The 14,870-nt window shown below is 42.2% G+C and overlaps 1 protein-coding gene across 2 annotated transcripts in view; it reads right to left on the bottom strand.

The window, feature by feature from the left end:
- The window catches only part of KCNMB2 (potassium calcium-activated channel subfamily M regulatory beta subunit 2), a 302,287-nt gene that overhangs the window by 268,381 nt on the left and 19,036 nt on the right, over nucleotides 1-14,870 (bottom strand). The window contains exon 1 of one of the 2 annotated variants that reach the window (XM_086394947.1): nucleotides 2,436-2,554. The exons of the other annotated variant lie outside the window; for it this stretch is intronic. Within the exon in view, the coding sequence (XP_086251073.1) occupies nucleotides 2,436-2,446 (11 nt within the window). The 5' untranslated portion in view covers nucleotides 2,447-2,554. Of the gene's footprint in view, nucleotides 1-2,435; nucleotides 2,555-14,870 lie in introns of those variants that run through there. 2 annotated transcript variants of the gene reach the window in all.

The following is a 14,870-nucleotide window of genomic DNA, read 5'->3' as shown; positions in this document are numbered from 1 at the left end:
TTTTCATTTGTGAATTCAGTTCAAGAATCATTTTTCAAGTGCCTAAGCTGAGCGCTGAAGAATTGATGCTTTTGAACTGTGGTGTTGGAGAAGACTCTTGAGAGTCCCGTGGACTGCAAGGAGATCCAACCAGTCCATTCTGAAGGAGATCAGCCCTGGGATTTCTTTTGAGGGAATGATGCTAAAGCTGAAACTCCAGTACTTTGGCCACCTCATGCGAAGAGCTGACTCATTGGAAAAGACTCTGATGCTGGGAGGGATTGGGAGCAGGAGAAGGGGACAACAGAGGATGAGATGGCTGGATGGCATCACTGACTTGATGGACGTGAGTCTCAGTGAACTCCGGGAGTTGGTGATGGACAGGGAGGCCTGGCGTGCTGTGATTCATGGGGTCGAAAAGAGTCGGACACGACTGAGTGACTGAACTGAACTGAACTGAACTGTGTGCCTAGTATTTATTATCCTTGACATTTTGGGGAATTCAGAGGAAATATGTGGTAGCCCTTTTAGCCTCAGAAAATATTCTACTGTGGGCTTCTGTGTGTCCAGGAACATCTGGAAAATAAGGAAGTGTGTCTCTAAGGAGTGAAAAGGTGTAATGGGTGACAGTATGGACTTTGAAGTCAGGCAGTGTTAGGTTTGCACCCTGGTTCCTCTATTTACTAGCTATGGTATCTTGGGCAACTTTGGTCAAGTTGCAGTGTCCTTATCTGAGGATTAAAAAATAGCACTTCATAGAGTAATTTCAAAGATTCTGTTAAAAGACAAGACAGCAATCACTTAGCATATGTCTGACTTGTAGTGCTCAAAAATGTTACCTAATGTTTAAAACCCTTATGATTTTATGTCGGTTAAGTCTAATGTGCTTTGAAGAAGAGAAAAGCCAATTATTTCAGTACATTTAGGGGAAGAAAACTTTGGCTTTGGATCTGAAATATCTACATTTTATTGATTGACTGACCACTGTTTTATTGAGTTCTGTTGTAGGGCTCAGAGTAGCTTGTTTGCCCACCACGGTGATCTCAAGCTTCAAAGAAGAATCCTAAGGGTAAATTTGGGATAGCAGTTGCTTTGCTGGGGAGTTATCTTCAGTTTAATTTTGAATTATTTGGTCTTGTGAGAAATGTCCTCCAGATAGAAGTCTCTGTCCCTTTGACTGTCAGCATTGCCTGTTCATCTTGGGTTCTCAGACAAAGGCCTCCTGATGGGTTGTCAGTTACTTGGGTTTCCACCTGCCTTATCGCTAGTACTCTCAGTTGTTGCTAATAAATCTGCCCCTCAGAGTGAAGCATTTGAAATAAGCGGTGCACAGGTTTTAGAAAGACCTGAAGTATTCCATTTGGTGATGTGAAATAATCAAAAGAACTAATTACTTGCCAAATCTTTTTTCCTTTCATTTCTTCCTCCCCCTCTCTTTTCTCCCTTTCCTTCATTCCCCCTTTGTTTCAAGTTGTTTTTTTTTTTTTTTTGGCGTGTGTGTGTAGGTATACACTTTTTTTTTTTTAAAACAAGGAAAATAAACCGAATACAGGGAATGAAAATGACCTTAACAATGCATCTGTATAATCTAAAAGAAAAAAAAATTATGCCTAATCTGAAATGAAATATATCTTAAGCAACTTTGCAGTCAGGCTATTAATAATCATTTTGCAAAACGGGTGAGATATAGCAGAGCATATTGGAATATTAGGGATCCGTGAATTGCTGTTGGTTTGAATTTGTATATATTAATATTTTCTCATCACTAAAATTACTGTGCTCTAGTTTTCAGAGCAAGAAAGTCCCCTATAAAATAACACTGTTGTTACATATGTTTAAGAAAATTTCTGAGTGTGCAATACCAATTAGAGATCTAAACTCAAAACTGAATAGTTGATATTAGTAATGATCAAAGACTTGTTGCCTACAACCATCCATTAAAATATTTTTCTAGTCATCTAGATGTTTGTATTCTTTCTCCAAGTCAATTTGCATGTCTAGACAGATATTCTTTCAAAAATTTGATCAAACAAAAGAAAATTCTGACAGTAAAATAATTGAGAATGTGAAAGACTGAGAGTTTATTACAGTTGAAACCTGCAACTTATGAATTAACATCACTCCATTTTTGAAAATATTTCTCATACATACAAGAATCAAGAAACAACCCTAAATCCAACTGAGAGAAGGCAAATCCCTTCTCTAAGAAAGAGGCATTCCCATGAGTTATCATCTCCCTCAGCTGTAAGTCTGTTGTCACACAGTTAATTCCAGAGGCAGGAATTAAACATGGCATTCTCTAGTTTTCCATCTTCTAGCCATTTTCTGAAACATTGAAACCAGTCCCTTTCTATTTAATTGTAGCTTCTTTCAGAATAGCAACCACCACTGATTCCTTGCCTAATTCAAGCGGATGAATGTAAAAATAACACAGTTCTCCGAGAGAGTCAGCTTACCTACAGTGCATGGCACCCTGTCATATCACTCTGTGCTTTGCTTCTTTCTCTCAGTTCTTTTCACCGTGCCCACAGGGCTCCTCAGAAGACCCAAGAGTGTGCTAAACACTCAAATAGGATAAGAAAAACAGGAAGGAGCAAGGTGCCCGGGGACCTTTGTACCAAAATACAGTACTCATTGGTCAGTGCCCTCTGGCTGTGTGGGAGGAGGGAACAGACCATTCAACCATGGAAGGTAAATAGCAACTAACCTTGCGCCTGGTGCAACTAACCGACAGCAGGGAAAAGGCCATGCAAGCACAGAGCTGCGAGGGGAGACTATCTACCCAGGACTCCTTTACTTTGCAGATAAAAAAACCTGCAGTTGAGACATAAATTTATTTATAATTTAAAAAGAACTGGAAACATGATCCATGAGATAGTCTATGTAGTTTGTTTTAAACTATTTCAGAACACTTTTGTGGAGGATTATGGCAAAAATTAGAATACAGACAGTCAAAAATAGAAAGGATCTGACAGATAGATAGCTCATTCATCTTGCTTTCCAGATAAAACCCAGGCTCAGGGGGTGAAAGCCTCTGTCCATGAACTGCAGCTAGGCAGTTCAGGAGACACACCAATCTTGTCACTACACACTGCTCTTTCTTAATTACCTGGAATGTGTTTATTTTATTTGTTTGCTTTTTATAATTTTCCAGGCTCGGTCTTGCTGCTTCTCTATGCTTGCAAGTTTTCCTCTTTCTCTTTGCCTGTATTTCATATGATGTACTGAATGTGGCAAGTGAATTATTACAGTTATCTGTGTACTTTATAGAGCTTCCCTGGTGACTCAGATGGTAAAGCGTTGGCTTGGGTTAAAATGGGAAACTTCACACTATCGTAAGAAACTCTTAAGAGCGGCAGCAGTTCAATCTGGTTCACATAATAATAGTAATAAAGAAGAAATTGAACATTTTTTTCCCCTCACAGTGAGCTAAAAGCAATTTACAGATTTCTTATTAATCCTCCCTGAGGAGCTACTGCCATTTTGCTTACTGGAACTCAACCACAGAGCTCATGAGGCTGAGTGTGTACAGGAATGGTGTGCACCAGGCTGAGAATCAGAAGATTTTATTTCAAGGGGTCTTGGTGGCACTTCCTTGCTATTTGTTCTGGTTGAACCACAGAATCTCTCTGCATCTCAGTTTACTCATCATTGACATGGGAAGAGTTGAATGAATTGATCTCAAGATGCCTCCATGGACGAAATCAAAGTGATTTCACAGAGATCTGAGTCTGCAACTTACATGTTCTCCTTCTTAATTAATGTTATTGCTTAGTTGCTAAGTTGGGCCCAACACTTTTGTGACCCCATGGACTGTAGGCTGCCAGGCTCCTCTGTCCATGGGGTTTCCCAGGTAAGATTACTGGAGTAGGCTGCCATTTCCTTCTCCAGGGGATCTTCCTGACCCAGGGATGGAACCCAAGTCTCCTGAATTGGCAGTTGGATTCTTCACTGCTGAGCCATCATTCACTGAGGTTCTATAATTTAATTTTTCTAGATCTTTCCTGTTTATAAATTTTCTTTTTCTTCTCTTTTTCTGAAGAGGAACCAGAAAGACAGTAATGCCTTTCTATGACAGGACAGACATGTTTCTATGTTGGTTCACAAATAAGGGTGGAGAGAATGAAGCAGGAAATGGATAATTACTTTATTTATTCCTGGCGGAATCCTGGTAGTTGTTCAGACATTTTAATTTCTTTTATGACTTAATGTCACTCCTGCCCCCTTATTTGAAGCATCTCACCTCCTTTCTTAGACTGAAATCATGCATCTTGAGTTCTTTCAGTATTTTTTCTTCTGCTCTTAATTCATCTTTTCTTCATTCCCCATCCCAATATTAGAGGAAGAAGAGTGCCTTTGTCATCCAAAGTGACCCTCTATTGTGGCCTTAATCCAGTGCCCAGTTCTTATAAGTCGATGGTTCCCTCACCTGAAAATATATTAAAATTACCTGGGAGAACTAATTAATAATAGATGAGCCTGTCCTATCCAAAAACAATTTAATCAGAATCTCTGCAGATCAGGACCAGACATTAGCATTATTTTAAGGGTCCTAGGTGAGCCTAGTATTCAGAAAGGGTTGATAACCAAGGCTCTGAGGCCTTGGAATATTAATTAATCTTTGTTTATTCTTCAACTTTAATCCATTTTACTGGCTCCTTCTCATCAATCCACAAATGGGCTCAGCCTTCTGTTATCTTAATAAAACACCTTCCCTTGTCCCTCAAGCTTACTATTCCCTGCATTGTCATCCCTCCTAGTTTTCCCTCTCTACAGTTCCACTCCGGGGCAGCCCTGATGTGACTTTCTCTGGGATTACCACATGTCTTCATCCTCCCCAGGCTCTCTGCAGGATGACATTCCCCATCATCACAGCCTCTGTGAAATTCTCTCTCCCGTCGGCTTCTGGAAATCCACATACTCTTGGCTTCTTTCCCCAGGCCCCCAAAGATTCCTATTGTTAGGTAGTTAGAATGGGAAAAAGGAGTCCAAAACGGTGGTGGCTAAAAGACAAAGAAGGGGAAAGCCTGAGAAAATAGAACAAAGGAAGGTCCAAGGACTGGAGTAAGCACCTCAGGTAAAACAAGCAGTCCTCCTGGCTAGCCCTATTTACATAGGGCAGACATAGGGGGAGGAGAAAAAACATATAAAAAGAGGAACCAAAATTGAGCCACAGGCTTCTCTTCTCTTCGTGTGTTTTGGGTCAGCCCACCCTCACTCCTCAAGGGTGTATTATCCTTTGTTTTTCCTAATAAAACTGAGCTATAACACTGGTCCGTCTGTCACTTCAAATTTTTGCTTCAGCAAGACAGAACTGAGGCAATTACACACACCCCCAACATATATGGTGCTGTGACTCAGATTTAACCTGGTTCAAACAACCTCAGCTCAGCCCCCGTGAGGCGAGGCCAAACACAGCAGAAGCCCAACTTGGTGAAAGCTCCCATGGTAGAAGCTGAGTGTGAATAAAACCCAGCACAGTGGAAGTGACAAGAAGCCCAGTGTGCTGGAAACCAGGATGGCAAAAACAAACTTGGGAGAAAGCTCACGTGACTGGGAGAAAGCTCACGTGACTCATTCTCAGATTCCAGAAGACCTCTGGTTGGGGTAGGAAGTCCTCGCCCCTATGACTGAAAGGACATATGGATAACAAAATCTTAATTCCTTTACAGTCTCTCATTTCTTGTTTCCTCTAACCCCCCATGAACAGGCGAGTAGCAGTGGGTGCAATTGAGGGACTTTGGCAGGAGCTACTTAGTAGCTGTTGCCCAAGCAGGGGGTTCTTCTGACCTCAGTCTTCTTTGTGCCAAGGATCAGGCCAAGGAAAACTGTGAGCACAGGTCAGGTATTTAGCAGGTTTTCTGGCAGGTTATAATGGGGATTCCTTGGCTTGTTTTTCTTACTGCTTTCTCCTTCTGTCCTTCAGCTCCTCTCTCCCGAGGCTTGAGCCCAGCCAAAACCCATGATGCCTGGTTTCAGGATGTAATGGAGCTCAGGTTCTTGATGTCTCATTGAAAAAAATTCAGTGAGAGAGGTGGATTTGTTCGGATTCAGAGAGAAGCACACTCCAAGAGTGTGGGCCATCACAGAGGGGAGTGGCCATGGAATGTGATGTGATTATTTAGGGGCTGGGTGATTTCATATGCTAATGAGCTGGAGGATCATTCCAACAACTGGGGGACCACCCACTCGTCAGTCTTTGGACAGTGACTTGGAACTGTTCTGGTGCCTCTGGGTGTGTCGTTTATCTTGCAGATTGAGGAACAAGGTTTAGTTGAATTTGACTTGTCATCTTGGACCCCACTTGATATTAATAGGTTTATGTTATGCCCTTGTGCTATGTCATTCTTTCAAAAGTTGTGCCCTGCCCCCTTCCTTCCTGTTTTATGCTCTTCTCCTGAGCCCTGTCCAGGCCCACAGTGTTGCCTCTATAATATTCTGGAGGGACAACCAGAAAATAGCTGGCCCTTGGGAGAGAAATACTATATAATATCCAATCCTTCTCAATATTTAGGCCTCATCTTCCATGTTTCCTACAACCAATGCCACAACAGCATTTCTCAGTGAACCCGATAGGGCAGGTGACAGGCACACAATGCCTGCTAGAAGTCCATTTGTGGGTGGCATCCCTTCAAGGGCAATTGGGCTTCCAGGGATAATGTTTACCACTTTGGGAGTTAGCCCTGCAGGCCGTTTGGGCACAAACTGTTACCACCCTTCTCCTAAAGTTACAAACATACCCCCAGATCAAATCCCCACTCTGCTTTTATGGAACATCTGGTCTGTTGCCTTGTCTTTAAGCTACTTACTAACTCTTACAACCAGGACCCTGCCCCTTGTAGGCAATATAGCTCCACCCCACTTATTAAAATATTCTTAATGTCCCTAACAGGACCAGATAACCCACTCCTTTGTCATTACTTCTGTTATTACCTAAAGTGGGTCTATGACAATGAAACGTTTACCATTGGAAACACCCTAAACTGCTCTTATGGAAGACTAGGGGAGGAAATCAGTGACTTATGTTCCCTCAGAGCAACAAGAGGATAAGGCTTATGGCTGTTTCACCAGGTTCCTAGTCTCAGGGCACAGGCTTGGATTGCTTTGAAAGTGAAAGAAAGTGAATTCGCTCAGTTGTGTCAGACTCTTTGTAACCCCATGGACTGTAGCCTACCAGGTTCCACTGTCCATGGGATTTTCCAGGCAAGATTACAGGAGTGGGTTGCCATTTCCTTCTCCAGGAGATCTTCCCAGCCCAGGGATTGAACCCAGGTATCCCGCATTGAAGGTAGACGCTTTACCGTCTGAGCTACCAGGGAAGTCTAGATTGCTTTACATCATGATATCTATTCCCATCCTGGTGGACAAACCAGCAATTAGTTAAAATTATAACCCCTTAATCCCACCAAGCATTGGTCACACTGGAGACCTTGGGCACTCCCAACTTCAGTCTAGGGGTCCCAGGAGGTCGACCTGCCTCGACATGCCTAGGGATATGGCCCTCAAAAGGTTGTCACGCCTCAACCTGCTTGGGGATTTGCCAGTCCAAGGGTCCTAGGAGGTCGACATGCCTCGACGTGCTGAAGGACCCAATTCTCAGGAGGCCGACATGCCTCGACCTGCCCAGGGATTCAATATCCAGGAGGTTGTCATGACTCAATATGCCTGGGGATCTGCACACTGAACTGAGGACGCCTGGTTCTCAGGTTGCAACAGTACTGGGTAGGATAAGCTTCAGAAAGACTCACCCCTAATGAAGTCCACCCATAAAAATAAAAGGAAGCCTATCAGTTGTGGGACTGTGCCTGGTCTCAGCAATAACTCAGTAGCCCAATGAGAACCCCATTGCCTTTCTGGAAAGGCTAAAAGAGGCTGTCCAAAAGTTTACCAATCTGGACTTAGACTCCTATGAGGGACAGGTGATTTTAAAGAACAAATTCCTGTCCCAATGTGCATCAGACATCAGGATAAAGTTACAACAGGTCCAGCAGCAAGACCCTGCTGCCTCTTTAGATGAGATGGTCCAGACAGCCTCCAATAACAGAGAACAGGAGAGGAAGGCCAAGACCCAGGAAAGGGAGAAAAGGAAAGAGACAAGCCATGCCCAGATGCTGGCCGCCATCCAAGGAAGTCCTATGGTAAACCCCGAGTCTTTAAAGGACAATGCCGGAGGCAAATGCCTAATCTGTAGATAGGTGGGACATTGGGCCAAAGAGTGTTCAAACAGTGACAAGTCTATAAATATCATCAATTGAAACATTGGGTGGCACTCTCCCTCGGGACCCAAGAGCCTCAAGGTCAAGCACCAAGCCTTCCCTCACTATGGTTCAATAGGACTGACTGAAGTCACCCGCTCCAGTCAGCCCACCTGTCACAGATAACCATCATGGGCCTGGAGCCAAGGTGCAACTAAGTGTGGCAGGTAGGTCTGAGAATTTCTTGGTTGACACAGGGGCTTCTTACTCTGTCCTGATCTCCTACTCCCAAATTTGTACCATTTTGGGTGCTACAGGAAAAATAATTAGAAAAGATTCACCCAAGCACTTCTTCATTTCTAGGATGGACAAATGCTTTCCCATCAGTTTTTGGTGGTCCCATAGTATCCAACTCCCATATTGGGATGAGATCTTTCCCTGCCTTTGCAATCTTGCAGCTATTGCAGACATGATAGAAGATGCTTTAAAACTCTCTCTTGGGGGCAAACTATTTTTATCAGCCACCAAGTGAAACAACTCCTGAATCAGAGAGGCCATTTATGGACGTCTGATCAAAGGATCCTCAGATATCAAGTAGTGCTGATGGATAATCCAGGCCTGACTACATCTCCTTGTGAGGTTCTTAACCCAGCTACCCACTTGCCTACACCTGAGGGCTCTCTCCCCTTTCACTCTTGGCTAGAAACTTTGGACCATTGGACAAAACCTGAGAAGGATTGTCAGAAGATCTTTTGACCAGTCCTGAAGGAATCTGGTACACTGATGGAAGGAGCTTTGTCTTGGATGGAAAAAGAAGACCTGGATACGCAGTAGTCTCCAATTCTGAGACCATACAGGCTAAACCTTTACCACCAGGTACTTCAGCCCAATTGGCTGAAATTGGCTGAACTCATAGTCCTGACTCAAGCTCTAGACCTGGGAAAAGGAAAAAGAGTAGCCATTTACACAGACTCCAAGTATGCCTTTCTGGTGCTACATGCACATGCTGCTATTTAGAAAGAAAGAGGCCATTGACCACCCAAGGGCCCCCAATCATATATGGTGATCAAATCCTTAGGCTCTTGGAGGCAATTCATCTGCCACTGAGGTTTCAATCTCCCGTTGTAAAGAACACCAAAAAGGGAGCATGGAAATGGCACGAGGGAACCAAGCAGTGGCAGCTAAGAGAGCAGCATTACAGAATAATCACCTAATAGGGGTTGCCACCTTAGTTCCACAGACTAATTTGCCAGAAACTCCTTCATTTACCGAAGGTGAGACTCTTAAAGCTAAGAGTGAGGGCTTTCAAGAAGATAATAAGGGATGGTTCCAAAAGGAGGAACTCCTTTCTCTGCCTGGGAATCTCCAATGGAAGTTGGTTAACTCCTGACATGCCACCATTCATTTAGGGGAGAAGGCCCACATAGTCCTCAAGAAAAACACTCAGATCCTACTGGATCTCAAAGAATGAGCTGGAAAGTTCTCAGGGTAGCTGCAGTCTGTCTTTGGGGGATCCTTCTCCTGGCTATGGGCAATTTGGAGTTGGCTAATGCCCCTACTAATCCCTGTTATCACCATATTGATGCTGCTTATGATTGCTCCAGGTATTATCAATTGTCTAACCTATTTTGTCTCTGCCCAGGTCAACAAGCTACAACATGCAGTGCCAGTTCAACAAGGATATATAAAGCTACAGCTGACCACAGAAAATATCACTCACCCTTAGATGGACACCACTGTAAGGACACCACTATAAGGACTCATTGAGACTAGCAATGCCCCTTGCTGTCCCAGTTCAGCAGGAAGTAGCCAATTCGGTTGGGCCTCCCATCCCTTGAGTGGGGAATGTTAGGTAGGTAGAATAGGAAAAAGAAGTCGAAACTGGCAGTGGCTAAAAGACAAAGAAAGGAAAAGTCCACAAAAATAGAACAAAGGAAGGTCCAAGGACTGGAGTGAGGACCTCAGGTAAAACAAGCAGCCCTCCTGGCTAGCCCAATTTGCATAGGGCAGGCATAGGGGGAGGAGAAAAAAACATAAAAAGAGGAGCCAAAATTGAGCCGCGGGATTCTCTTCTCTTCTCATGTTTTGGGTTGGTCTTCGCTCACTCCTCGAGGGTGTACTATCCTTTGTTTTTCCTAATAAAACTGAGCTATAACACTGGTCTGTCCATCACTTCAAATTTTTGCTGCGACGAGACAGAACCAAGGAAATTACACATCCCCCCCAACACTTTAATACTGGATCTCTGTGAGTCCCAAAGGGGTAGCCACTTCTCACAGATTTCTTCTAATTGTTCTTAAATTCTTGATTTTTTTCTCTCTAGCAAAGTGATTGCTTAAGTTTAAGTGATCACATCCATGAAAAATGGCTCTGAAATCTACATCTGACTCCTGAGGAGCAAGTTGCCCTCACAGGGAGACAGTCTCATCTGGACATCCTTTCTCTGTCTCAACGCAAAATGTTCCAAAGCAGGTCCATCTTCTACCAGTTCCACTCCTTCTCTGATCCCCCAAGGAACTCTGCCCAGCACTGTTTCCCCTATTTCCTGGGCTTTAAAATTCTGCTCATCTGTCAGTTTTTTTCTATTTATTCCCTGCATCCCTTGAACCTCCCAGTTGCATCTATTTTCAACTTTTTAATTTTTAGGACATCTATTTTTTACTTTTCACTGCTAATTTTTATTCAAACCCTTATTTTAGGCCGAAAATAAAATATTCAACCTTCTATGGTATAGCATATCATAGTCATTCCAAACAGTCAGAATTCGCATTCTCCTTCTTCGTGGTCCCAAAGCCACAGGTCTTGTACGAGATTTGGCAACTCTATTTTTCAATGTATTACCACTTGCACACTTTTCGTACACTTTCATTACTTAATTGCAAACCCCTTGATCTCAGAGACCATATTCTTCTTTTTTTTTTTTTTTTCTTGGATGGAGTTAGTATTAAGAATAAGAGAAAATGTGTCTGAGTAAACAAAAATACACACACATAAAGCTGGCACAGCCACCATAGAAAACAGTATGGAGGTTCCTCAAAAAACTAAAACTAGAATTACCATACAATTCAGAAGCCCCATTCCTAGGCATATATCCAGACAAAACTATAATTCAAAAAACTACTGCTGCTGCTGCTGCTGCTGCTAAGTAGCTTCAGTTGTGTCTGACTCTGTGCGACCCCAGAGACGGCAGCCCACCAGGCTCCCCCGTCCCTGGGATTCTCCAGGCAAGAACACTGGAGTGGGTTGCCATTTCCTTCTCCAATGCCTGAAAGTGAAAAGTGAAAGTGAAGTCGCTCAGTCATGTCCGACTCTTAGCGACCCCATGGACTGCAGCCCACCAGGCTCCTCCATCCATGGGATTTTCCAGGCAAGAGTACTGGAGTGGGGTGCCATTGCCTTCTCCGAAAACGTGGCTACTCAGCTATAAAAAAGAATGAAATAATGTCATTTGCAGTAACATGGATGGTACTAGAGGTTATCACACTAAGTGAAGTAAGTCAGAAAGAGAAAAATATCATATGATATTACTTATATATGGAATCTAAAATATGACACCAATGAAAGTATATAAGAAACAGAAGCAGACTCACAGATATAGAGAGCAGACTTCTGATTGACAAGGGGGAAAGACGTTGGGAGAGGGATTGAGTAGGAGTTGGGGATTAGCAGATGCAAACTATTAAATGTAGAATGGGTAAACAGCAAGGTCCTGCTGTATAGTACAGGGAATGATATTCAATATCCTGTGATAAACCATAATGGAAAAGAATATTAAAAAGAATGGAAATATATATATCCACCTGCAATGCAGGGGACCCCTGTTCAATTCCTGGATCAGAAAGATCCCCTGGAGAAAGGATATAGGCTACCCACTCCAGTATTCTTGGGCTTCCCTGGTGACTCAGATGGTAAAGAATCTGCCTGCAATGCAGGAGAACTGGGTCTGATCCCTGGGTTGAGAAGATCCCCTGGAGGAGGACATGGCAACCCACTCCAGTATTCTTGCCTGGAGAATCCATATATACACACAACTGAATCACTTTGCTGTACAGCAGATATTAACACAACATTGTAAGTTAACTACACTTCATAACACATACACATGCACACCCCACAATTACAATACACTGGAGATGGTTATGCCCAGTAAGTGTAATGGTGAAACAGGTCTTCATGAAAATAAGTGATACATTTATAATCCTGACAAGTTTGGATTGATCACCCATCATAGCAGCACATATTTTATATGTGTTATTTTGTGCAAACTTCCCCAGAGCCTCCAAGGTCAGTATTATGAGAATCCCCAGATTCAGAAACTGGTAGTGAAAACATGAAGTGGCTTCCCCAAGGTGACACAGCTAGTAATGGAAGAGCAGAGATCAAATTCAGATGGAAGAGCTCACGCTCGTGGGACTCTGCTGGTGGTCCATTGGCCAGGATTCCGAGCTGCAAATGCAGGGGCCACAGGCTGATGTCAGCGGGGAACTAAAATCCCACATGCCACACAGTGTGGCCAAGAGATTTAAAAAAGATAAAAAAATCTTATGTTCATAACCTTGTTTGATTCCATTAGATTAAATCATATCATTTGCTGTTGTGCACAGGGAGTTGATAGACAGGGAAGCAGACCCTTTGGTAGGGAAAGTTTTGTGGATGGTGAAGAGATGTTTTATTGCTGAAAAACAGTAAAAATATTTTGTGCACTCTTCCTCTGGACTCTCATTGTTCTTGCAGCTTTCCAGTTGACTCCAAAGCGTCAACCTGAGCAGGAGGTAGCATGGGGGCTTTCAGTTGCAGCGAGTGAGGACGCTCTAATATGCCAGCTCCTATAGTCTGTAGGTCCACCCTTTATATCATCTCTCTTTTCATCCTAAAGCATTGTCTTTGAGAAATCCAGGTTAAAGTAACATGGACTTTGGGCTTGGTCATATATTCTCATCAGCTAACAATTGAGGAAGACTTTGTTTGACAACCTTGGGAAGTCCTCCCTTGACCTTCCCACCCATGATGAAGTCATGTGCAGAGACCTATGTCCTTACGTAACACCCATATGCTTTTGCTAACACAGATAGTACTTTTTCTGAGTAGTAATCAATACTATTTGCTTACAACTTGAGGCCAGAGAGGCACATTCTAATCTTTTTACCCATTTTAAGTATCTTACTAGGCTACTGATTCTGAATTTAAATTATACTAATTTAATAGAAGTAGTGTTAATTTTTTTTAAAAAAGAAGCAAAAGCATAAGTGCTTTGTCTTGAAAGCGGTCCAATAATTGTGAATAGGGTGCAATTAAATTGATTTACCATTGGGTGACTTTTTCTATATCAGAGAAAAAGGAGGTAATTGTCTTTTTTTTTTTATATATCTTTTCTAATATGGTTTTAGGTGATTCTGATGAGAGAACAAACATTTTTTCTTTAAATATAAATTGTTATGTACTCTCTAAATCTCACTGTGATTTTAAGTTACTTTCTCTAATGACATATGAGGAATAGGCATAGTTTCAAGTTTTAAGATTTAAATCTAATAAGTATTTGTTTTGAATCTTTATTAGAAATTCATTCAAATTTACTTATAACCATATCATCTTAAAGTTATTATTAAATACAGTTTTTTGGAATTTCTTCAAAATATTGATTAAGAGTATTTTTCTATTTCTCTATTTTTCAGATAAATGGAGATACAGAAAAATCCAGCAACTCACCCAAAGATACAGAGTTAATGTGAATCAAGACTTTGATTCAATTTTTGAGATTGGAGTGAAAACTGACCTTTTCCAGTCCTGTGGCCACTACTGTGTTTTCTATACTTGCTGGCATATTGAGTGCAGCACTTTCACAGCATCATCTTTTAGGATTTGAAATAGCTCAACTGAAATTCCATCACCTCCACTAGCTTTGTTCGTAGTGATGCTTCCTAAGGCCCACTTGACTTCGCATTCCAGGATGTCTGGCTCTAGGTGAGTGATCTTGTTTTGCTGACTGCATAGACCTTCTCCATATTTGGCTGCAAAGAATATAATCAATCTGATTTTGGTATTGACCATCTGGTGATGTTCATGTGTGGTCTTCTCTTGTATTGTTAGAAGAAGGTGTTTGGTATAACCAGTGCATTCTCTTGGCAAAACTCTACTAGCCTTTGCCCTGCTTCATTCTGTACTCCAGGGCCAAATTTGCCTGTTAATCCAGGTATTTCTTGACTTCCTACTTTTGTATTACAGTCCCCTATAAAAAAAGGACATCTTTTTGGGGTATTAGTTCTAGAAGGTCTTGTAGGTCTTCATAGAACCATTCAACTTCATCTTCTTCAGCATTATTTGTTGGGGCATAGACTTGGATTACTGTGTAATTGAATGGTTTGCCTTGGAAACTAACAGAGATCATTCCGTCATTTTTGAGATTGCATCCAAGTACTGCGTTTTGGACTCTTTTGTTTACTATGATGGCTACTCCCTTTCTTCTAAGGGATTCTTGCCCACAGTAGTAGATGTAATGGTCATCTGGGTTAAATTCACCCATTCTAGTCCATTTGAGTTTGTTGATTTCTAAAATGTCAATGTTCACTCTTGCCATCTCCTGTTTGATCACTTCCAATTTGCCTTGATTCATGGACCTAACATTCCAGGTTCCTATGCAATATTGCCTTTACAGCATTGGACTTTACTTCCATCACAAGTCACATCCACATCTGGGTG

This window comes from Bos grunniens, chromosome 1 (genome assembly GCF_055505025.1).
Source record: "Bos grunniens cultivar Pamir isolate PY7600 chromosome 1, Bosgru_T2T1.0, whole genome shotgun sequence".
Lineage (NCBI taxonomy): Eukaryota > Metazoa > Chordata > Mammalia > Artiodactyla > Bovidae > Bos > Bos grunniens.
Note: the sequence above shows the minus strand (reverse complement) of the source record. Positions and strands in the feature narration are given on the sequence as shown.